This window comes from Protopterus annectens, chromosome 5.part0, assembly GCF_019279795.1.
Source record: "Protopterus annectens isolate FY-2018-M chromosome 5.part0, PAN1.0, whole genome shotgun sequence".
Classification (NCBI taxonomy): Eukaryota; Metazoa; Chordata; order Ceratodontiformes; family Protopteridae; genus Protopterus; species Protopterus annectens.
In genome coordinates, this window is record NC_056735.1 from 625,977,402 (window position 1) to 625,998,107 (window position 20,706).

The 20,706-nt window shown below is 39.5% G+C and overlaps 1 protein-coding gene across 3 annotated transcripts in view; it reads right to left on the reverse strand.

Annotated features, from left to right (window-relative positions):
- The window catches only part of LOC122802711 (cohesin subunit SA-2-like), a 1,740,876-nt gene that overhangs the window by 1,252,232 nt on the left and 467,938 nt on the right, over nt 1–20,706 (reverse strand). For all 3 annotated transcript variants that reach the window (XM_044072465.1, XM_044072464.1, XM_044072463.1), the window contains exon 10: nt 7,816–7,889. In XM_044072465.1, coding sequence (XP_043928400.1) covers nt 7,816–7,889 — 74 coding nt within the window. The remainder of the gene's footprint in view (nt 1–7,815; nt 7,890–20,706) is intronic.

A 20,706-nucleotide genomic window follows, 5' to 3' on the forward strand; every position in this document is an offset into this window, starting at 1 on the left:
TGGACCACCTTACCCTTGTCCACAGCTCTGGAGACCGATTCAAAGAAGTCAATCAGGTTCAAGAGACAAGATCTGCCCTTCACGAACCCAAACTGCATGGGGTCCAGTGTTTGAAGGTTCCCATTGTCTTTGCTTATAAGTTCCATGATAATATGTTACATGGGCTTGCAGATCAGGCTCGTCAGACTGATGGGGCGTTCCTGGATTCCAAGGTGGATCCCCCCTTGTGGAGTGGGATAACTGCATCTGTGCGCCACTCAGTGGGCACGAGGCCTCAAGTGAGGCTATGATTAAAAATGACACTTAGGTGAGGTGCCAGTTCATTTTATAGTTCATGTAGTATACAGCCTGGGATGTCATCTGGTCCCATGGATGCTGTATTCTCAGCTTTGGAGAGTGTGTTTTTTTTTTCCTGTGCGTCCGTTATTACTGGAATTTGGCAATTTTTCAGTATTGAGATGGGCCCTTTAGGAGGTGAGAAAGGAGGGAAGTTTGCACTGAATTGATCTGCCAGTATATTGGCAATATCCTTGGGATCAGTGTATTTAATGCCATTCTGTTGTAGTTCAGAGCAGATCTGAGCATTGCCACTTAGATTCTTGACATAACTATAGAATGCCTTGTGGTTGTCTTTCGAATCTCTGGCAATTTTATTTTCGTAACTAGCTTTGGAGGATTTTATGAGGGATTTCAGCTTCTTACTGAGGCTGGTAAGGGAGTTTTTTGCATCCTGGGATTTTCCTCTTTTCTGCAACAGTTTCTTCCTTTTGTTGTAAGGTTTGTTTATGGCAAGGGACCACCAGATTGGCTTCTTTTTCTTGGAGGAGAGCATCTTGGTTCTAGTGGGGATGGCACGATTCATGCACGAGTGGATGTGCTCATAGAGTGCCTTAGTGTAGGATTCAGCAGTCGAACTTTCAGTTACCGTCTGAATGGGTGTCATGAAGTTTGTCACTTCTGACTTGAGTAGTATGAAGTTGGCTTTGGAGAAGTTTTTTACGGAGGTTTCTTTACTGGGGGGTGGTGGTGGGCTGTGGAAATCAAGGGTGATTAGCTTCTGGTCAGACCTGACCAACGAGGGGGTGACCATAGGTGTGGAGGATCAATTTCCTATGTTGGTAATGACCAGGTCTAGGAAGTCCCTGGTGGGACTAAGGATTAGTTGATCCGAGCATTGAAATTTATGAATTCCAAGAACCGCTGGGCAAAGGTGTTGGTACACGAGTAGTTTTACCAGTTAATGGCAGGGTAGTTGAAATCACCCAGTATTAGGGTGGTTTGGTTGTATCTTAATATTTTCCAGTATGTTTAGAAAGGTGTAGTGAGAATCTTGGGGCATGGTGGGGGATCTGTAGCAAGCTACAATTTGGATTGCAGTCTTATCTAGTGTTAGTTGCACCTGGAGAATTTCAGATGCATTGTATTGTGCAACTAGCCTGGTGTTGAGAATATCCTTGGTGAATATGGACACTCCTCCACCTTTAGTGTTTCAGTCCTGGTTTGGTGGCCGAAATGTGTGGTAAGAGTTGTATTCTGGTATTGCAGGGGTGCTCTCTGGAGCCTTGAACCAGGTCATGGTTATTGCACAGATATCAATGTTCTCCATTTTTAGGAGTGCCTCAAGAGAGTGCATTTTGAGGTTTAGACTTCTAGCATTGAGTAGAATTACCTTCAGATTTTGCATGCTTGTACCTGTTATGGTGGTGGCTTTGTCCTTTGAACTTTGCCTAAAAAAGGCACTATAGGGGTAAAGCATTGTGGTCTGTCGATCATGTCGTCCCAGGCAAAGAGATACTGGATCCCCTTTGAATGACACCAGAAGCTTAGCCAATTGTTGAAGTCAATCATTTTGTCCTTATACTGTGGTATCATTTTGGGCAAAGGCAGAATGCTACTCAGGGCTAGGGTCATACTTAAAATAAAAATAAAGCAACGAACTGACCACAGCTCGGTGAATTCAAACAGTTTTAATAAAACACATAAGAGTAAGTGCTTTCATGATTTACAACTAATCGCTTCTTCAGACTCCATTCATACAAATAAAACAATTAAATTTAAATGAATACTGACCAATCAGATATCACATCCTATATGACATCATTAATTAATAACAATTAAAAAAATTCTAAGCTTTAAAACAGTATACAAAAATTAGTAATAAAAAATGTGTCATATAATTAAACCAATAAATTCAATGTTTCAGAGACCTAGCTTTCAGGAAGTGTTTCAGTGAAACTACACCATTTAGCCCTGGTGGTTTATCTGCCTGTAGTTGTAGTATCCATTTTTGCTCTATTTCTTCTACTCTGTTGTTTATATCACCCCCTCTAATGTTTTGTTCAATAATCTCTAGCACCATAAAATTAAATATATGTTGCGTGTCCTCAGTTAACACGTTTCGCTAGAGCATTAGTATCCTTCATGTTAGTTATATCTCTTAGATGTTCTAATACACATTCTTTGAGGCATCTATTGGTTTTCCCTATGTAAGAAACAAAACATTTAGTGCAAAAACTGAAGTAAACTAAGTGCTGTGTTTTATAGTCTGCATAGAAATTAATTTCTATATCAAAACTCAAAGTGGGGTGTGAAAAGGTAGGTTTACTATACAGATAGCTACATGCCATGCAGTTCCTGCATGGCAATGTGCCAATTCTTTGAGGTTTTATTAAGCATCTGTTGTTCCTTGTTTTATAACAAAGTTGTCTTTTAAGAGATTTCTTGTTACTAAAACAATAATGTGGTCTATCATCAATAACCCCATCCAGTTCACTGACTGACCTTAGGATGTTCCAGTTTTTTTTCAAAAATTGAGCAAAATCTCCTGATGTTACTAGAATAGGTCATTGGAAACCTAATTATATTAGAATCATTCTTATATGTGTTATTTTCTATACTAATAGTGCCAAAGAAATAGGGTTTGGCTTTGTCTTTCCTTTCCTGTGACACATACCTAATACTGTTCCTAATATCTTTATCACTGTAACCTCTTTCTTCGAACTCATCTTTTAATGTTAATATAAACCCGTGGTAGTGGTGCTGCGGTAGCGTTGTCGCCTCACAGCAAGACGTTGTCGTGTTCGATTCTCAGCTAGAGCGTCTTCTGTGTGGATGCATGCGTGAATGGGCGTGCCTTTGTTGAAGGTTGTGCGTCAGGGCTGGTAACTCGGCATGTAAAAAGCCACTACCAAGCATTAGCGGACCGGAGTTCCACTGTGGCGACCCCTAACCGGGATAAGCCGAAAGACACAACATTGCTGTATCTAGGTCTTCAGCTGTATTGTGTAGACAGCTAGCTCTCATAAATTGTCCCTTAATGACATTTTTGCGTACATGTCCTGGGTGCATACTTGTCTTGTGCAGGATGCTGTTTCTGCGACTAGATTTTCTATATACAGAAGTGGTAATGTGTTTATTACTTGGTTTACATAGCTTAATATACAAAAAAATCAATGGTCTCATAGGAATATTCATATGCAAATCTTAGAAAATCTGTGGTACTATGTAGATGTTCAATCAGTTATTCCAACTCTTCAATAGTACCCCCCATAACAAAAATGCATCATCTACAAAACGTGTATACCATAGAAAATTACTTTGGTATTCATTACCTTGCAACAGATGACTCATTTCCCATGCCACTAGTACTTGGTTGGCGTAGCTATTTGTACAGGCTGTGCCCACAGCCACGCCAACCCTTTGTAGACAGAAGTTCTCATTGAAAACAAAAACATTGTTTTCAAGTATAATTTCAAGGAGATCACAAATCAAATTAATTTTGGCAGTACTGTATGTATTTGTATCATTTAGTAGTTCGCATATCTTTTCATTGCCCCAATTATTGGGTATCACCGTGAGCAATGATGTAACGTCCATGGTGACAAACATATAAGTTCTATCTAAATGCAAAATTTTATTATACAATAAATTCAAAAATGCCTTGGTGTCCCTAAGTACAGTCTCACATGACTCTAAAACTGGATGAAGGCATTTCTCAACATAGATCGATACAGCTTCTGTAGCCCACCCTTTACTTGAGACTATAGATCTCATAGGTGTCATACCTGCCTGGGCCACATGATCCGGGAGCTCTTCCATGTCTCTTTTCATGTAGTCCAGGGAGGTACTTCTCAAGTCATTCACTTCAACATGGACAATGACAGAATCATATTTGTACTTGCTGTGGAGTGACCTGAGTGCATGCGTTATGTGGCGGATCCTGGCACCCGACAAGCAGCTGACTGTAATTTTCTCCTTGTTCAGCGTGGTGAGTAGGACATCAGTGTGCCTGACTATAGAGTCACCTATGACTAAAGTGTTGGATACATTGTCTTGCCTTAGGGGCTGTTGTTGGGCGGCACACTGGTGTTGTGAGCTATGTGACACTTTGGTTGTGACTGTTTTTTGTTTGCGTTTCAGCTTTGGAGGTCCTTGTTGCTTGGGCAGGTTAATGTTAAGGGCCTCCACAAATGTGGGTTTAGTGTTGCTATGTGTGGGTGTTGGTGGTGTGGGTTTAGAAGGGCTATGTGTTGCTTGAGGTGTAGTGCGGGTGTTAACCTTCTCGTCTTGACTGTCAAGCACAGTCTTTAGTAGAAAGAGCTTTGCTTCCAGTTTGGCTATGTAAGTGCATGTCTCACAGGTTATAGTATTGAGTGGTAGGAGGAGAGGGTTGTCTGTGTACATGAGGCAAATGCTGCATTGTCCCAGTATGCCCAGATTCACCAGGTGGACAGAGGAAATCACTGGAAGATGACCCTTGGACAAGCCTGGTTTGGTGCTTTTTTTTGTATAGTACAAGAGCTACTTTCCCTTACCTTAGCAAGGTACTTCACAATTATAGGCTGTTTAGTGCCTACAATTAATTTCTCCTTATTAACAAGGAGAGTTGAGTGCTTGTATCAGTTTAAAACGTCCTAGTGCTTTCCAGCAGGTTTTAAAGCAAGTGCTAGTCACAGGGAAGCTTAAAGGTAAGATGAAAAAAATGGTTTATCCTAAACACTGCAGTGTGCAATAGAGGAGTTAGATGTGAAAGTATGTAACTTAAGTTTTACCTGTCTAAAAAGTTAAGTTTTAGTGGAGAGTCACTATTTTTAAAACAGCAAGATAGATTGAAAGGGGGTGATCACTTTTGTATTCCGGTACTATGGAATACAGTAGAATGGCCAATAAATTCAAAAAGTTGAAGGGGAGTGATTTCACAAAATGATAATTATGTGCTTACTCACACAAGCCAGTAAAAACAGAGAGGAAATGAGACATATGGTCAAATTAACATAAGGGTAAGGCAACTAAAAAGACCATGGTGTTTAAGAACACTACAGTAACCAGGTGGGAGGCTGGGGAAGAAATTTCTACCTGATTCACAAGAGGCAGAGCTGTGGTCTTTTTTCAAGTTTTAATATGCAGTTAAAAGCAGAATACAAGCAAAGTACAAGGTAAATAAAATAAAACAAGTCACAGTATTCAAAATAGAAAAAGGCAATAAAGTAATACAACAAATAAAAAGCAAACTAACCTTTCCCTCACTGCAAAGTGCAGCAGAGCCTTTCTAGTAAAGGGGGTATATGAATTAAAAGTGTGTGTAGTAAGGTCCCCTGATGGACAGATCCCACCTAGGAAGCATATCATAAACAAGATAAAAGAAGAAAGGTCAAATGGAATTCAGGTAGATTCAATGCAAAAAAAAAATGCAAAATAATGTACTTGGGCAACATGTACCATGTGTCAAACCTTATGACTGGAGAATGGAGAGAGAAGGGAACAAATAAGTTAGCATGTAAAGGAAGTAAGGAGGACTATATGTACACTACAGAACACACCCACCGAACTATATATATATATATATATATATATATATATATATATATATATATATATATATATATATATCGTGTGTGTGTAATGACACATCATCAGTAGATTATATAAAAATTATTTTTTCACTCAGACAACTCTTGCTTCACCCAGATGTGGTATACTTCCTGCAGTTATGAAAAGCTAAAAATGTCAATAAAGATATTTAGGGACTAGAGGCTTTGAATAAACACAGAAAAGAGGTGCAGGGAACACATCATTAAAGGTACAAAGATGAATTAAAGCAGGTTAGTATACACATCCAAGAGGAATAGTGACAGAAGTAGAACATGAGAGAAGTTTTAATTTAAGTATATTACTAGAGTCCAAATTGTTTCAAAGATTTACAATTTGCAACAACAAGGTAGCAGTTTGAATAGACATGGAAGAAAGCTTTGAACTAATCTATCAGCTTACTGATTTACAGAGACATGAACATTAATGCAATTCAGCAGGAAACAAAATACTGATTATCAGGAACTAGAGCGTACCCAGTATGTACAGAAATGTGTGTTTTAGACAGATTGTGTCATTCTAATTTGCCCGTTTCGCTGTGAAGACATCTACAGATGTTTTGTGGGACTATAAGCTAGCATGAGATGGAGTTATGCTTGTGGAATGAACAGCATGTTTTTGGAGTCTAGAATGGCTAAAAAAATTCAATAAAATACAATTTATGTAACAGCGCCCTCTGGCACTGATTTACTTCAACAGGAATCAATACATGCCACACCAAAAATATGCATATCACAGGTCATAATGTCTGAACACGTAAATGCTAGCTGCTTCCTGTCATAGCATCTGCGCTCTAAGAAGACTACATGCAGATATGCAGGCAGTCAGAATTAGGAAGAAGGTCAAGTATGACTGTTCCATCTCTGCATTCTTAAGTCAAAATTGTGTCATGATCACATGTGACCAGGCACACATCATACAACTTGCCTGACCCAGACAGTGTAGAAACTAAACCCAGTAACCTTGTCAGTATGAATGAATGGCAATAAGTGCAAATCCAGAACACCGAGTGGTGTGGTTACGCTAAGTCCAGTGTTCTCCCTTACCGCCTGAAATTGTTACTGCCACTAAATATGATCAAATTACATTTTCATTACTGCTGAGCATCACTCTCGGCAGACTGTGACATTAATTAGAGAAATTCTTTACATTGAACGTGTAACATGCTCTTAAATGTGGAACAGCAAGAAAAATGGACCTTCAAAGACTCAAAATGAGGAACATGTTTCATAATGAGGTCAACAGAGATATAAGTAACAATAATCAGTTGTCTATCCATTACTTTTAGCTTTGTCCTTGTTTATTGTGCAAAGATGTTGAGAGCTGTGGATGAGATGATATGCAGCAGCTCCTAGATGTTACGCAACTGCCGTTATGTTCTGAGAGCTATGCAAAACACTGGTGCAGTCCAGTGTTTTCCATAATCTCTGACTGAACTACACTCTGTGAAAACAGAAGGCATTCAGCAGATGCTATGCTTACTTTCTATAACACCCACTGAATTTTAACAGCCATCAATGCAATGTTAGTTCGTTCCCTAAAAACAATTTCACTGTTGTTTGTCTTTCGGCTCTTTCCCAGTAAGGGGTCACCACAGTGGAACTCTGGTCCGCTAATGATTGGCAGTAGATTTTTTTACGAATCACCGAGGTGCCAGCTCGACGCCCAACCTTCAATGAAGGCACGCCCATTTACACACGTATGTCTTTCGAATGCTACCCAACCGCTGGGAGGACATGCAGACATCACACAGAAGGCACTCCCAAACCACGCAGAGAATCGAACGGGAGAACCTCTTGCTGTGAGGTAACAATGCTATCGCCGTACCACCACGGCATATAAAATAGTAAAAATCAAGTATCTCACAATGTCTTATCAATGGAACATACAGCAGAATTTCAAGTACAAAGTACGTTTATGAAATAACAATGCCATTACAATTATTACCTGTATCTCTGTAGAAAAGCACCTTTAAAAATTGCATTTGTCATGTCTTCTATATCTTGCTGCTTTTGTTGGAGCTGAAAAAAAAAACAATAAAACAGACTAAGTATCAAAATATCTGCACAAAGCTTCCTCTAAACATTATACATCCACACTTTGCTCCTTCTTTTATCAGCCTTTTTCTCAAAAAATGTTAGTTTTCACAGTGAAATGACTTGCTGTATCATTTTTACAGCAGTTTTCAAATAAAGACATCAAGAAAAGCTTAAAGTAAACATAATAGCAATAATGGAAAAGCCCACTGCTATATCAAAACAACTATTTATTTAGACTGACAGGATACTGATCAGCAATAATTACTATAATATACTAACAAAATAATGGCAGCAGGTAAAAAGAATTTTCTGTACTGGAGCTACACTGTATTTATTGTTTCCCCATGCAAACTGGCATTCTGTCCTGCAGCCTAGCATTACACCCTAGATGGCTGCAACATATAACTTCTTAAAAAGGTGGGTATCCAGACATAGGTGGAGCAAAGTTGGCATAGTCACATATATGAATGGCTGATGCTTTTTCTGTGCTGGCTCAATGCTCAATCGTAGTTGAAGCACAGTAAAATGAGTCATGTGACGAGGGCATGCAACCTGCTTAAGCGCACTCCCACTCTGACAACTGTCAGGCATCAGACACAGTGTGTCACTTATTCGTGCTGCCTGATCTCTATTATTTGACACCCAAGCAACCAACTGTAACACATATCCTCCAACTGGGACAGGATAAAAGGTCTGCAGTGTCTCAGTCTTTCTTCACCTGGACAACCCAGGACACAGGCAGAACAAGCAGATACCATGCCTTGCACCAGGGGGTAATAAGATATTAGTTATTTTTGCAAACTGCATGGGTTACTGTTATCTGACATGATCCCTGCGGCAGCCAACAGACAGTGGGTAAGCAAAAACTATGTTTAGCTTTCCTAAGGGCAGTCCTAGGTTTGAGTCCATTTGTCTCCATTTGCTCAAGTCCGACTATAGTCACTTAACTAGACAGTGCTTCCAGGTTACCCTTGAAAGGAGGCAAATGAGTTTAGTAGGTTTATTCAGTTAACAACTGAACAAAATAAATCAATTTAAAAATGTAAAAGATCACTGTACAAAAAATAATCTCTCTCGCTGCACGGTGATCTCTCACATATCGTGTATAGTGTAGGTCACAAATGAATAATCTTGCTCTTATTCAGGACTTGAAAGATCATATGTGAAATATTTAAAAATAATAACAATGTAAAAGTACAATATTACAAGAAAACCAGTGTACAAAACTTATTAGATAGCATCTTTGCATTACACCTCCCCTGTACGGCCCACACTGAAGGCTCTACTCATAACCCCTTAGCTCTAAACATACTAACTCTGAATCCAAAGAAACTGAGAGAAAATAGAAAATGAAGGAAAAAAAGTGTTTCCTTTAATTCTCAGGCATTCAACTTGAGAAACAGTATTAAACAGCATTGTGTCACGAACAATGGGGACATTAACAACTGTGGGCAGTACAGAGTTATCAAAATCCTGTCACATTGCATGAAAGTTCTGGAGAAGGGGATTGATAAACAAATACATAGAGTAGTAGAAAGTAAGATGGGAGATGAACAGTTTGGATTCAGATCAGGATGTAGCACAACTGACCCGATGTTTGCAGTAAGACAGATAGTTGAGAAGAAGCTAGAGATGAGGAAAGTGTCCAACTAAGCATTCCTAGACTCAGAGAAACCACATGACAAGTCCCAGGAAAACTGATTTGGGCATTCCTGTGTTACAGAGTGTCAGGTGTAGTATATGGCAGAAGAATGCCAAAAAAGATGAAAAGGTGTACAAGACAGTGAAGTGACGAGTACTACTGCATGGTAGAAAAACCTGGGTAGTAAAGGCAGAGCAGTTGAGGACGCTAGAGGTGATGGAGATGAAGTGCCTGAGATGGGTGATAGGATGACACTGTGGGACAGGTGAAGAAATGAGGATATAAGAGCAGAAGCCAAAGTATTTCCAATTGTAGAAAAGGTCAAAGAGAACAGATTACAGTGCTTCAGGCACGTTTGCAGAAAAGCAGTTGAGAATCTGGTGAAGAAGATTCTGGACAGACAGGAAGAAGGCAAGAAGAAATGAGAGCATCCAGCAAAGAGGTAGATGGATCATGTGAGAGAAGACTTGCAACAGTTAGGCATGAGTATTGAAGAAGGCAGGAGAGTGGCACTGAATAGAGAAAGAGAGACACACAGTGACAGTTGATATGACACCCTGATCACATGTACAAAACTGGAAAAAGGGAGTGGTTGATGATAATAATGACTGAAAACCATCTGCATGGGAAAAAGTAAAAGCTAACACAATAAAGAGTCAACAATCCAAGACATCTTTTACAGTTACATGAAACATCAAGTGTTGAATAAAGGCTAATTACGACTGTAACTGACTTCAGCAATCAATATTCGCGTTGCTTCTAAGATATGGTGTTTTTCTTGATCTATATGCATAATGCAGCATGGCTGCACTTCAGAGATTAATTAGTTTCAAATTATTATCAACATTAAAAATTAAAAAAAAAAACAATACTACAGTGGTCCAGTGGTACACACTTTAAGCATATCCAATTTGAATGACTTTTTACTGACTGGATGATTGATTCATTCATTTGTTTTCCGATTATCAAGTTTCAGACTGCAGGCAGAGCGACAGCCTATTCCCCAGAACTCACTGGCACAAGGCACAGAAACTAAACTGAATAGGATACCAATCCATCATAGGATGGCCACACACACACACCCTTGATATGCACACATATGCACTTCACCTACGGCACAACTTTGAAATATGTAAAGAAATCAGAGCACCTAATGAAAATCCATGTAGACACAAGGAAGAAGTACAGACTCTGTGCAGAAGGTACTCTAGAAAAGAACCAAACTGGAGAAACAAGTACTGTGAGACAAGTTTTAACCATGCACTTCTAGATAACATACTAGCATTAATTTTATAACATAATGTTTGCACTGTAATACAAATTTTATTTATAACTTTCTGCATAATATAATCAGCAATTATTTGAATTTTCTCCTACCCACAGACTGAAAACAGCTATGTATTTAAGCTTGTATAAATGTGTAATACTTTTACTCCAAAAATAAAGTTTTTACATTGTTTTTCCGTACTGTCAAGTAGAACAGTCTTCTGCATTTCTATTCAACAGCATGGATTTGTAAGCTTCATGAAAATGACATACTGTCTTATACATCTTCATACAACCTTCATCCATATATCGTGTTTCCTTTACTTATCTATTTCCACAGTACGTTTTACATTCAAGAAGAGTAATGTTTAGATGGAATGAAAAAATGGAACTCTGGATTCACATACCACAGACTATTTTGCTCTATAATCACTTACTTGAGACTAATTTCAAGGCAATGTTCTTGTTTGGATGGGGTTATAAAGCATAAATATAGAGAAGAAAGAAATGCTAGAATGGACGACGGAAGGCCAGGATAGAAAAGAGTGAGTTTGTAAAGCATGGAGAACTTTTGGGAGCTGATTTTTGTTTCTAAAAAGCCAAACATATGCATACATTGGGATAAAAAAACACGCAAATGATATTTTCTGAGCTCCATGGGAAAGACTGAGAAAGAATCATTCCTAAAAAGAGAAAATTTATTTATTTTTATTTTTTTAATTTACATTTGTTGGCCGGGATAGTCCAACTGGATGCATGTCCATTTTCAGCGGAGGCCCGGGGAGAAAAGCTCCAAGGGTAACCAGATACAACATTACATAATACCAGCATTACATATTACAAACAGACTATTTACAGAGATTACATAAGTAAGCAAGTTAAACAAGTTCCACAGGTTAGAGTTAATCCCGAGCATAAATCAGGATTAAATTAAATTACACAGTAAGATGGTTAATAGATTTTTACACATTCTAGAGAGATTTAGCCAGGCTTGATACAGTGACATAGCCAGTTAATCATCACTAAAGAAGGCTGTGTTATTTTTTGCCAGCCGAAACCGGTCTGACATGATGGTATTTTTATTGTAATAAATCATTCATTGGATCCTATTTATCTGCTGGCAATTCTTTGGTTCTATAGCCAGTTAAGTGACAAATGTTTGAGTCTAGTTTTAAATTGACCTAAGGTGGAAAGTAAGGTAATATCAGCTGGAAGAAAGTTCCAGGATCTACTTACAGAGTTTGCAAAGAGGGAGTCAGCGGCTGTGTTATTAATTGCTAGTCTGAATTAGTAGTTTGTTAGATGATCGAAGCGGTCTAGGATTGTTATAGGGGGTGATAATACTTTTAAGTGCAGGTGTATTGTCCGGATTTATAGAGGATTTTATAGGCCATAATCAGTTGGTTATACTGGATTAGGCTGGGTAGTTCAAGCCACCCAAGCTGGTTTAGATTGATGCAATGATGTGTCCTAAATGGCAGCCCAGTGGCAAACCTGGCAATGTGGTTGTAGCAACTTGAGTTAAGGACAGTCTTGTTTAAATTTGAGAGTAGAGGGGATGCATACAGAAGGGTTGAAAGAAGGTGAGAGCGAGCTATGGCAATTTTAGCTGGAGGGGTTAGGAAGGCTTTGATTCTGTAAAGTGACCCTAGTTTTTTATTGATGGTTTTGATAGTTTGGTTAACATGTAGGTCAAATTTTAGATTATTATCTATGATGACACCTAATAGTTTTGTAGAGGGGTCAGGGGAGATTATTGTGCCATCATTTGAATTTATGGTAAAGGTGAAAGCGGTAGACCTACATGTTGGTGAAAATAACAGCATTTTAGTGTTTTTGGGATTTAGGATAAGATGATGTTCAGAAAGCCAGTTTTCTATTGTATTAAAGGTGGTCTGGGTAGCTGACCATAACTCTACTGGATATGTGGCTGAGCAAATCAGAGTAAAGTCATCAGCATATTGGATACAGCTGACTTTTGGGATGACAGTATAAAGGTCGTTAATGAAGATGGAGAACAGCAAGGGCCCTAGTATAGAGCACTGTGGTACTCCAAGGGTGTTAGGTAGAAGGTTAGAGAGTTTGTTCTGCCAGAGGACAGCCTGCTGTTGACCATTCAGGTAGGACTGAAACCACTGAAGGGCTCTAGTATCTAGACAGAATGTTTGCAGGGTGTGGATTAAAAGTTGGTGATCATCCATATTGAATGCCTTGGAAAGATCCAAGAAGAGGGCTGAGGATATATAATTATTGTTGTGATTATGGTTTATGGTGTTGGTAAAGGCTAGGAGGGCTGAAGTAGTGCTGTGATGAGGACGGAAGCCATGCTGAGTGTCTGCCATAAGGTGATTCTGGATTAGGTAGTGCACGAGTTGTCTATGAATACATTTTTCCATAATCTTTGCAAGTGGAGAGAGTATAGCTATTGGCCTAAAATTGGAGAATTCAGTAGAGCTGCCTCCTTTGTGAAGTGAGATTACATAGGATATTTTCCAGATGGTGGGAATTTTAGCTTCTACTATGGTTCGATTGATTAGTATTGAGATGGGGTAAGCAATAACATCAGCTGATTTTTGTAGGTACTCGGCAGGGATTGATCAGCAGAAAGTGTAGTGGGTTTTAATTTTTTGATCAAGGTACGGATAAGTGAAGTGGCGACTGGTTGGAAGCTGAATGCGAGTAGTTTCTAGGGGTGCTACTTTCAGGACCAGGGGAGCTAGGAGGTAGTTGGCTAGCTAGGGCTTGAATTGTCTCAGTAAAGAATCGGTTAACACTGTCAGAAACATCTTCAGGGGTTTTATCAATAGTAACAGCAGGGATTGGGGTTGAAGTCTGTCCAGGATGTAGTAGATTATTTAAACCTGCCCAAAACTTCTGAGGGTTATTTTGATTTACTGTCTGTAAATTACAGTAGTATTGTTTTTTGTCTTGTAAAATGGATTTTTTCGTTTCGTTCCTGGACTGCCTGTATTTAATGTGATCTTGGGGGTCTTTAGAAGAACGCCATAAAGCCCATGCTTTGTTTCTAAGGGTAATTTTGAGTTTAGACTCTTTAGAAAGCCATGTCGCAGTTTTTGCCTTTGTTCTCTTTGAACGAACAGGTGCATGCAAATCAAGGATCTCAAAGAATTTGTTGTTAAAGTATGCTACTGCTTCCTCTAAGGGGAGGTGTTTTAGAATAGACCAATTACATGAGTTTAGCTCTTGTTGGAATTTGGCAGGGTCAAAGTTTATATTGTTTCTAACCTTTCTGAGTAAGGGTTGTTGGGAATTAATGGCTTTCTGCTTAATTACATATGTGAGAAGGTGATCGCTTAGGCCATCAGGGAGGGTACCAGAGGTGTACAATTGGGGGTGACTATTTATGAGTACCCAGTCAAGTATGCTTTCTTTTTGGTTTGGTTTACCTATCCTGGTAGGGGTGGATATGATTTGTGTAAATGCATGCAGGTTAATATGGGTGGTTGGGGATTCTGAGGAACAGGTGCCCCAGTCTATGTTAAAGTCTCCAAGTAGTAGGGTTTCTTAGGGGTAGTGACATGACAGCCAGTGCAGGATATCTTCAAGTGTACATATATTGTTACCTTGGGGTATGTACATACAGATGATATTAATGCATTTATTTTTATTAAGTTGCAATTTGGTGGCAAGAATCTCCAAGTTATTAATCTGAGGTGGTTGTATTACACCTATGGTGACATTCAACTCAGATTTATAGAGTACAGCTACCCCACCCCCCCTCCTTGAAGCATGATCCAGCCTGTGTATGTTGTACCCAGGTGGTAACACTTCATTGTCTGTAGTGTTAGGTTTTAACCAGGTTTCAGATAAACAGAGAATCTCAGGGGAGTGGACATCCAGAAGTGCATGCAATTCATGTACCTTGTTATTAATGCTTCTAATATTGAGATGACATGCCAGGAGAGAATTAGTTGGCCTATTAATTGTAGGTTTGTAGCTTAGATTGCAAGTAGAGGGGGTATGTGTATCTGAAGTGGGTGGGCCACATTTGGGGTGAATATCACCACCAAGTATTAGGTTAAGTCTATACTTGGTGATGAACTTCAGGAATTTGTTTATTAGTTTGGATCTAGAGCTAATGTGCCTGGGGTTGAGATGTTGATAGAGTGAACAAGATGTTGGATAGGACCTGGTACTGCAAGTATGGTTGAAGGTGGGAGGATTTACAGCTGGGGTGATAGTATGGCTTTTCGGGACCTGAAATCCCGTGAGAAACTGGTTTTCATACAAGGTAAGGAGGTATGGTGCGAACAAGAGGGGTAGTAAAGAGGAGTATATCATTATCTGTGATTCAGCTAGTGAGTTAAGGAACTATTTTACCTGGTGATGCAACACCAGACGATAGAGTGGTGAGGTAAAGGTACTGGAAGGGGGATGGGAGAACGCCAGATGAAAGCTAATAGGTGCTATTGAAATGTAGGTAGAAGAATGGGGGTGGGAGGAATTATCCCAGATGAAAGCAGATAGGATCTAGAAAGTGGGGGAGTGGCTATAGTACTATAAATTTAGAGGTACTGGGGGAAGAAGGGAATTGGGGTAGGGAGGGGAGCGAAGAGAGCCCGAGCGCAGCGAGGGCGAACGTAGCAGGGCTATTGCAGTTTACAAGGTTTCCTAAGGTGTCCTAAAGCTATAAGGTAAGTATTGTTAAACAGAAGGCAAGGAGATTATTTTTGGTACAATAGCAAAGAGTGCTGGTCACTTCTTGCACAAAACTCGTGTACTCATTAGACTGAATTACAGAACAATGAAAAAAATATGACAAAACCATGAATAAGCCAAAATGTAATCAAAGTAAACACACAGCATGTTTTCAGCAGGGCACCATCAGTAACCCCATGTGGAAGGCTGTACTCCATTCATTCCTTTGCAACTTAATTATTCTAACACCAGCTTTGCACATACTCACTGAAAAACTGCACCCTTTTCCCAAAGTTATATAAACTCTATGTTAGAATTTATGTCAGTCTTTTATGTTTCACTCTTTTTTGTCATCGTTTTGTCAGTCACATAAGTTTATAATGTGTCAAAGGGAAACACATTTGAGTTTTAAATGAAGTTATGTTTACGTATGAAGGGGATTATTTACAATAAACAAATATACTGCATCATTATGGCTACTTGAGGAGTTTGTAAAAGACTGTACAGGAAATAGAACACAATACTTTTATTTACATTACAGTGGAATGGAAAAGTGTGGGTTAGTATTAAGTAATAAACAATGGAATAATGAAGAGGCAAGTAAAGATGATATGGTTTGTGCAAAAAGCTTAGGCAAATACAAAGAATGTTAAAGTACTGTAGTGGATTTCTAATATATAGTAGTTTCTTATTCAGCTATTAAGATGTCTCAGTTTTATTAAAATACTGTTTTTGAAATGCTAAAATGAACTTTTATTCAGGACTGATTTTTGTGTAACAGTAGCTTAACTAAAACCTCCCTTAAATACTTCCCTCTTCCTTTTTTTCACAAGTGATATACAATTCCGCAGAGTTTTGTAGCATCTCTTCTTTCTACGTCTTCCTGACCAGTGACACTTTTTCCATTTGTAATATGGTGTATCTCATACTTACTAAGACAAACCTAATCCATAATTATTTTTGGTGATTCATTTGCCTGTCACTTACTGAGCCCAGAATCTCCTTCCATCTGTAATACAGTACATCTCATGGTTTTTAGGACAAACTCAGTCCATAAGTATTCTCATTGCTTTATTTACAAGGAGCTCATCACCATTAGAGTTACATGGGTCTCCATTTGCATCTTTTCCCATTATCTTTGATCCTCACCATCTTCCACTGTCTGCCAGAGCAATATGTTTCAGACCTCTCAACCATACCAACTTCCTCCGTTTTGACTGGTTTTGAGGTCAAAATTACGGGGTACCATGAATTCCTGAGTGGCCCCTTTAATTTCCGAATTTCCCGGGTAGTTTTTCAAATTTTGCTGACATCATCACATGGAGGGGTGCACAAAATGACATCAGCATCATGAGTAGACTGCCAGCCTGTCAGAATTTAGCTGAGGGCTGGAGGGGGTGTGTCTGTGTTTAATTTATGTACAGCAAACAGCAACGTGTTGAGTCCAGTGGCAGTCCCGGGTCACAGTAAGCTATGGATTCAGTCTTCTTCATCATCATCATACTGTTATTATGGCTGGATTACTGTTGGATGTAGGATGCTATCATTCACTTGCTGTAACTTTCGAAAGTGCTGTATCTATATGGCACCCACCCTGTTGCAGAAGCTATTCAGCAAAAAAGGCACTTCGGTTTCACCTGGTAGAGGCTCAAAAAAAGGAGTCAAGTTCAGGTAAGGACTGCTGCTGCAGACAGAATAAAGGGGAAGAGGATTGCACTGTGGTCTTTTTCTAGTATGTGTTGAAATAGGAGAAGTTTTGGATACCCTAGTAGGTTTAGTGTCCTGCAGTTGTCTGGTATATGAGAGCAGCTTTAGCTGAATGTTGCGTTAGAAGTGAAACCTGCATAGACCTTGTTTCACACCAAAAAAGGTTCCTGCACCCTTTTGTGGTCAGCCAGTCCTTTGGCCCAGGTTAATAGTATATTATTGTGTGTAGTGCATTCAAGTGTTACATATTACTTTAATTTTGGTCACTTGTCTTATGGGTAGAACTCTTTCTGCCATGATAAGTAGCTGATATTAAACACTGGGTCATTGTTTATGCGAACCCACCATGGATCACAGGCATGTGTTGGTTTGCTGTGCTGAAACCTGGATGTCCACTATACGTGCAGATTCAGTGGTGCTGCATCCGCCAACTTGCTACTGCCAGGTAGTAGTAGTTAGTCTGCTGCTACTAGAAATGTCCATTTCTGAATGTGTGTGAGCTTTCAAGATGTTTTTGCTGGGGACATGGTTTGTCTTTATTAGTAATGGGGTATGAGATGTGTTAACTAAGTGGATATTCAGTGGCTTATATGTCAGCCCTTACATTTTCGTGACATACGGAAGAATGAGGTAATTTTAAAGGAAAGAAAGCAGTAGTGATGAAAAACTGTTAAGGAGTCGAGAGGGAAACCATTAGCTTTTGAAAAGTCTTAATGCTTTTCCTTTGTTCTACAAGTTTCAGATTTTCTTTTGTGTTGCACACAAATTTATTGATTTTTTTTTTAAGCAGTACTACCTGCTTGATGACAGTGAATTTGTTGGTTTTATATAACTTATGGTTTCTCTGTGGGTATAATAAAGTTGAAAAAGGTAAAGGCACAAACCAACAGGAAGGGTGAGCATAGATTAAGTAGGGCTTCAGCAGAGTAAAGACTGGCTAAAAAGTCTGCACAAAAGTACACTTGCTTACATGGTAACAAGGCTGGTAGCATAATAATACCTCTCAACTGTACATATTTTCACAGAATGTCCAGATTTTTGCCTCCTACTTTTGGTCCATTTTTCATAAATGTGTGTTTTTCTGGCAAATTAGTAGCAAATCATTAAAGATTGCAGTTAGAAAATAATGATAAACATTTGAGTTTCAGACTTCATACCCTTAAGAAAATTCATGCTAATACAAAACCTGTTATTCTATCAACTTTCTAAGTTTGTAAGAGCAGTATTTAAAAATTGTCCCTCTTTTTGGGCCTTTGTCCCACTTTTGTTTATGGCTTTGTCTAGATTTCTTGCTCTAAGAGGTTGAGAGGTATGGATGGGTAGGTGGGTGGGTGTGAGATTTACTCAATGGCAGCTTTGTGTGTGGGCATGCAGGCATTACAGAGCTTCACTGTGTTGTTACTTTTATTTTACTTAATGGCAGTCTTTAACGGCATGCAGGCATTGCAGCTCCCAGTCTTTGCTTCTTTCAGACTGTGTTATTTAATGACACCTAGTAACTATGAACCTGTTATCAGTTTGCCATCCATTCTCTAATTGCAATATTACTATTTTTTTTTTTTAATCCAACATAGGTAATTTATTCCTCAAGGGCAGCAACGGGCACTTTGAAACAATGAAATGTAAAGTTGTTTGTTAGCAGCAACCTCTTCTTTAGTTACAGATCTTACAGATCTCTTTAATGTGGATTATTTATATGACTTTTACTTCTGCAGAGATTGTACTTGGGCCATATTTTGGTCATCTCTTCAGTTTATGTTGGTATCCCACAATTCCACTGGAGTGAGTGGGGTTATACTATTATAGGTTCATAGGTGTGTACTAGGCTAATGGCCCTGGAGCCTTTACAAGCCTAGCCCATAGGATTACCCTGGCATCGTGCCACTCAACCTTAGTTCCTAGTGCCCCTGTCGAGTATAGCCACTGGAGTGATCCCCGGCATGAATTTTCTATTTCCCATCCACTCATCAAGATTTCTCTTGAGGGCCAGTGAGGTGCTCTGCTTGACAGGTATGGGAAGTCTATTCCTTAGCATGGGCAGTCTCTGGGTTATGAACCTGTCCCTCCAGCATGTTCTATTGATTGTGGTAATGAGGTTGAGGTCTCTCGAGTGTGTGGTGCGGAGGGATTGGGATTTCTTTAGATGTAGCATTTCTAACAGAGCTGGGTCAGACATGGCTTTGTAAGTCAAGCAGAGATCGCCTCTAAGTAGACGATATGAGGCAGAGAATAGTTGGAGTTTGAGTCTGTCCATATAGGACAAGTGTTTAAGGCCTAGGATCCTCTCTTTGTGAGGTACTTTTGCGACCTCTCCAGTTGTTGCAGGTGTCTAGTGAGGTACAAGCCAAATGGGGTATTGTACTTGATGACTGGCCTAATGATGGAAGAGTAGAGGAGACAATGACCTCTTTCTTCCTGGATGCAAAACCCTTTGTAATGAGATGTGCCAGACAGGACTTTCTGACCACAGTAGCAGCGTGGTGGTCAAGACAGAGTTTGCTGTCAACCTGTGTTCCCTGATCTCTTATAATGCCTTCTGTATTCAGTAGACTACCATCAATGTTGTAATTCAAGGGAAAGTACTGTTGTGTACACTTACCATAAATGTAGATGTTCGAGTGTATTCGTTGTTGCAGTCATTACATTTGAGTAATCTTCTGGCAGGTAGCCCTCAGTCGGCCTGATTAACAAAGTCTTGGGTCCTGCATCGGTTGCTGTCCCTTCTTCCATGACGTCAGGTTGTCAGGGGTATAAAACATGCAGCCGGCGCCATTACATCAGTTTTTCTTGCCCCAGATGTCAGGTGCCCCCCAAATGGGGAGCAAATAAAATTAAAAACAGAAAAATATACCTCCAACCAAAAGCAAATACACCAAAAAGGCTTTTAAGCATAGTAAAAGAAAGTAGAGGTATAGTAAGAGAAAAAAGGGGGGCTGGAGGGAGAGTAACCAGGACTGCAGCAGTGAGTGCACTCGAACATCTGCATTTATGTTTCACTGTTGCAGTCATTACATTTGGGTAGATTCCCAAAGCTATGGTTGGGAGTATGGATTTATACAGCATTAGGACTAGCTATAAGGCCCTGCAAGAATGCAGTAGCAAAGCCAGCTCTGGATTTAGAGAAAATTGGTAAATGGTAATGCCTGGTGAAAGTATGTACTGAACTCCAGGTAGCAGCTTCTAGAATATCCCTGGTAGGAACACCTCTGAGAAAGAAGCCAAACTATTCGGGCTACCTAAAGTCCACTCTTCAAATTTTCCCTTGAAACTACCTTCCTCGACCTATACTACTGATCTAATCAGCGTATCCTAAAACTAAAAAGATCATCTCTACTTGACTCTAAGTAGACTATTCTCTATCTGTTAAACCCAGCACTTGCTCCTACAGTACTTATTACCTTGATACGGCACTCTTATAGATAGCACCCCAAAAAGGCAACCCCCCATTTCTCGGTCACTCACATCCCCTGGAATCTTTTTTAAAGTTTTTTGTCTATCCTTTTAGCATGTCGAGGGATCAGTTGC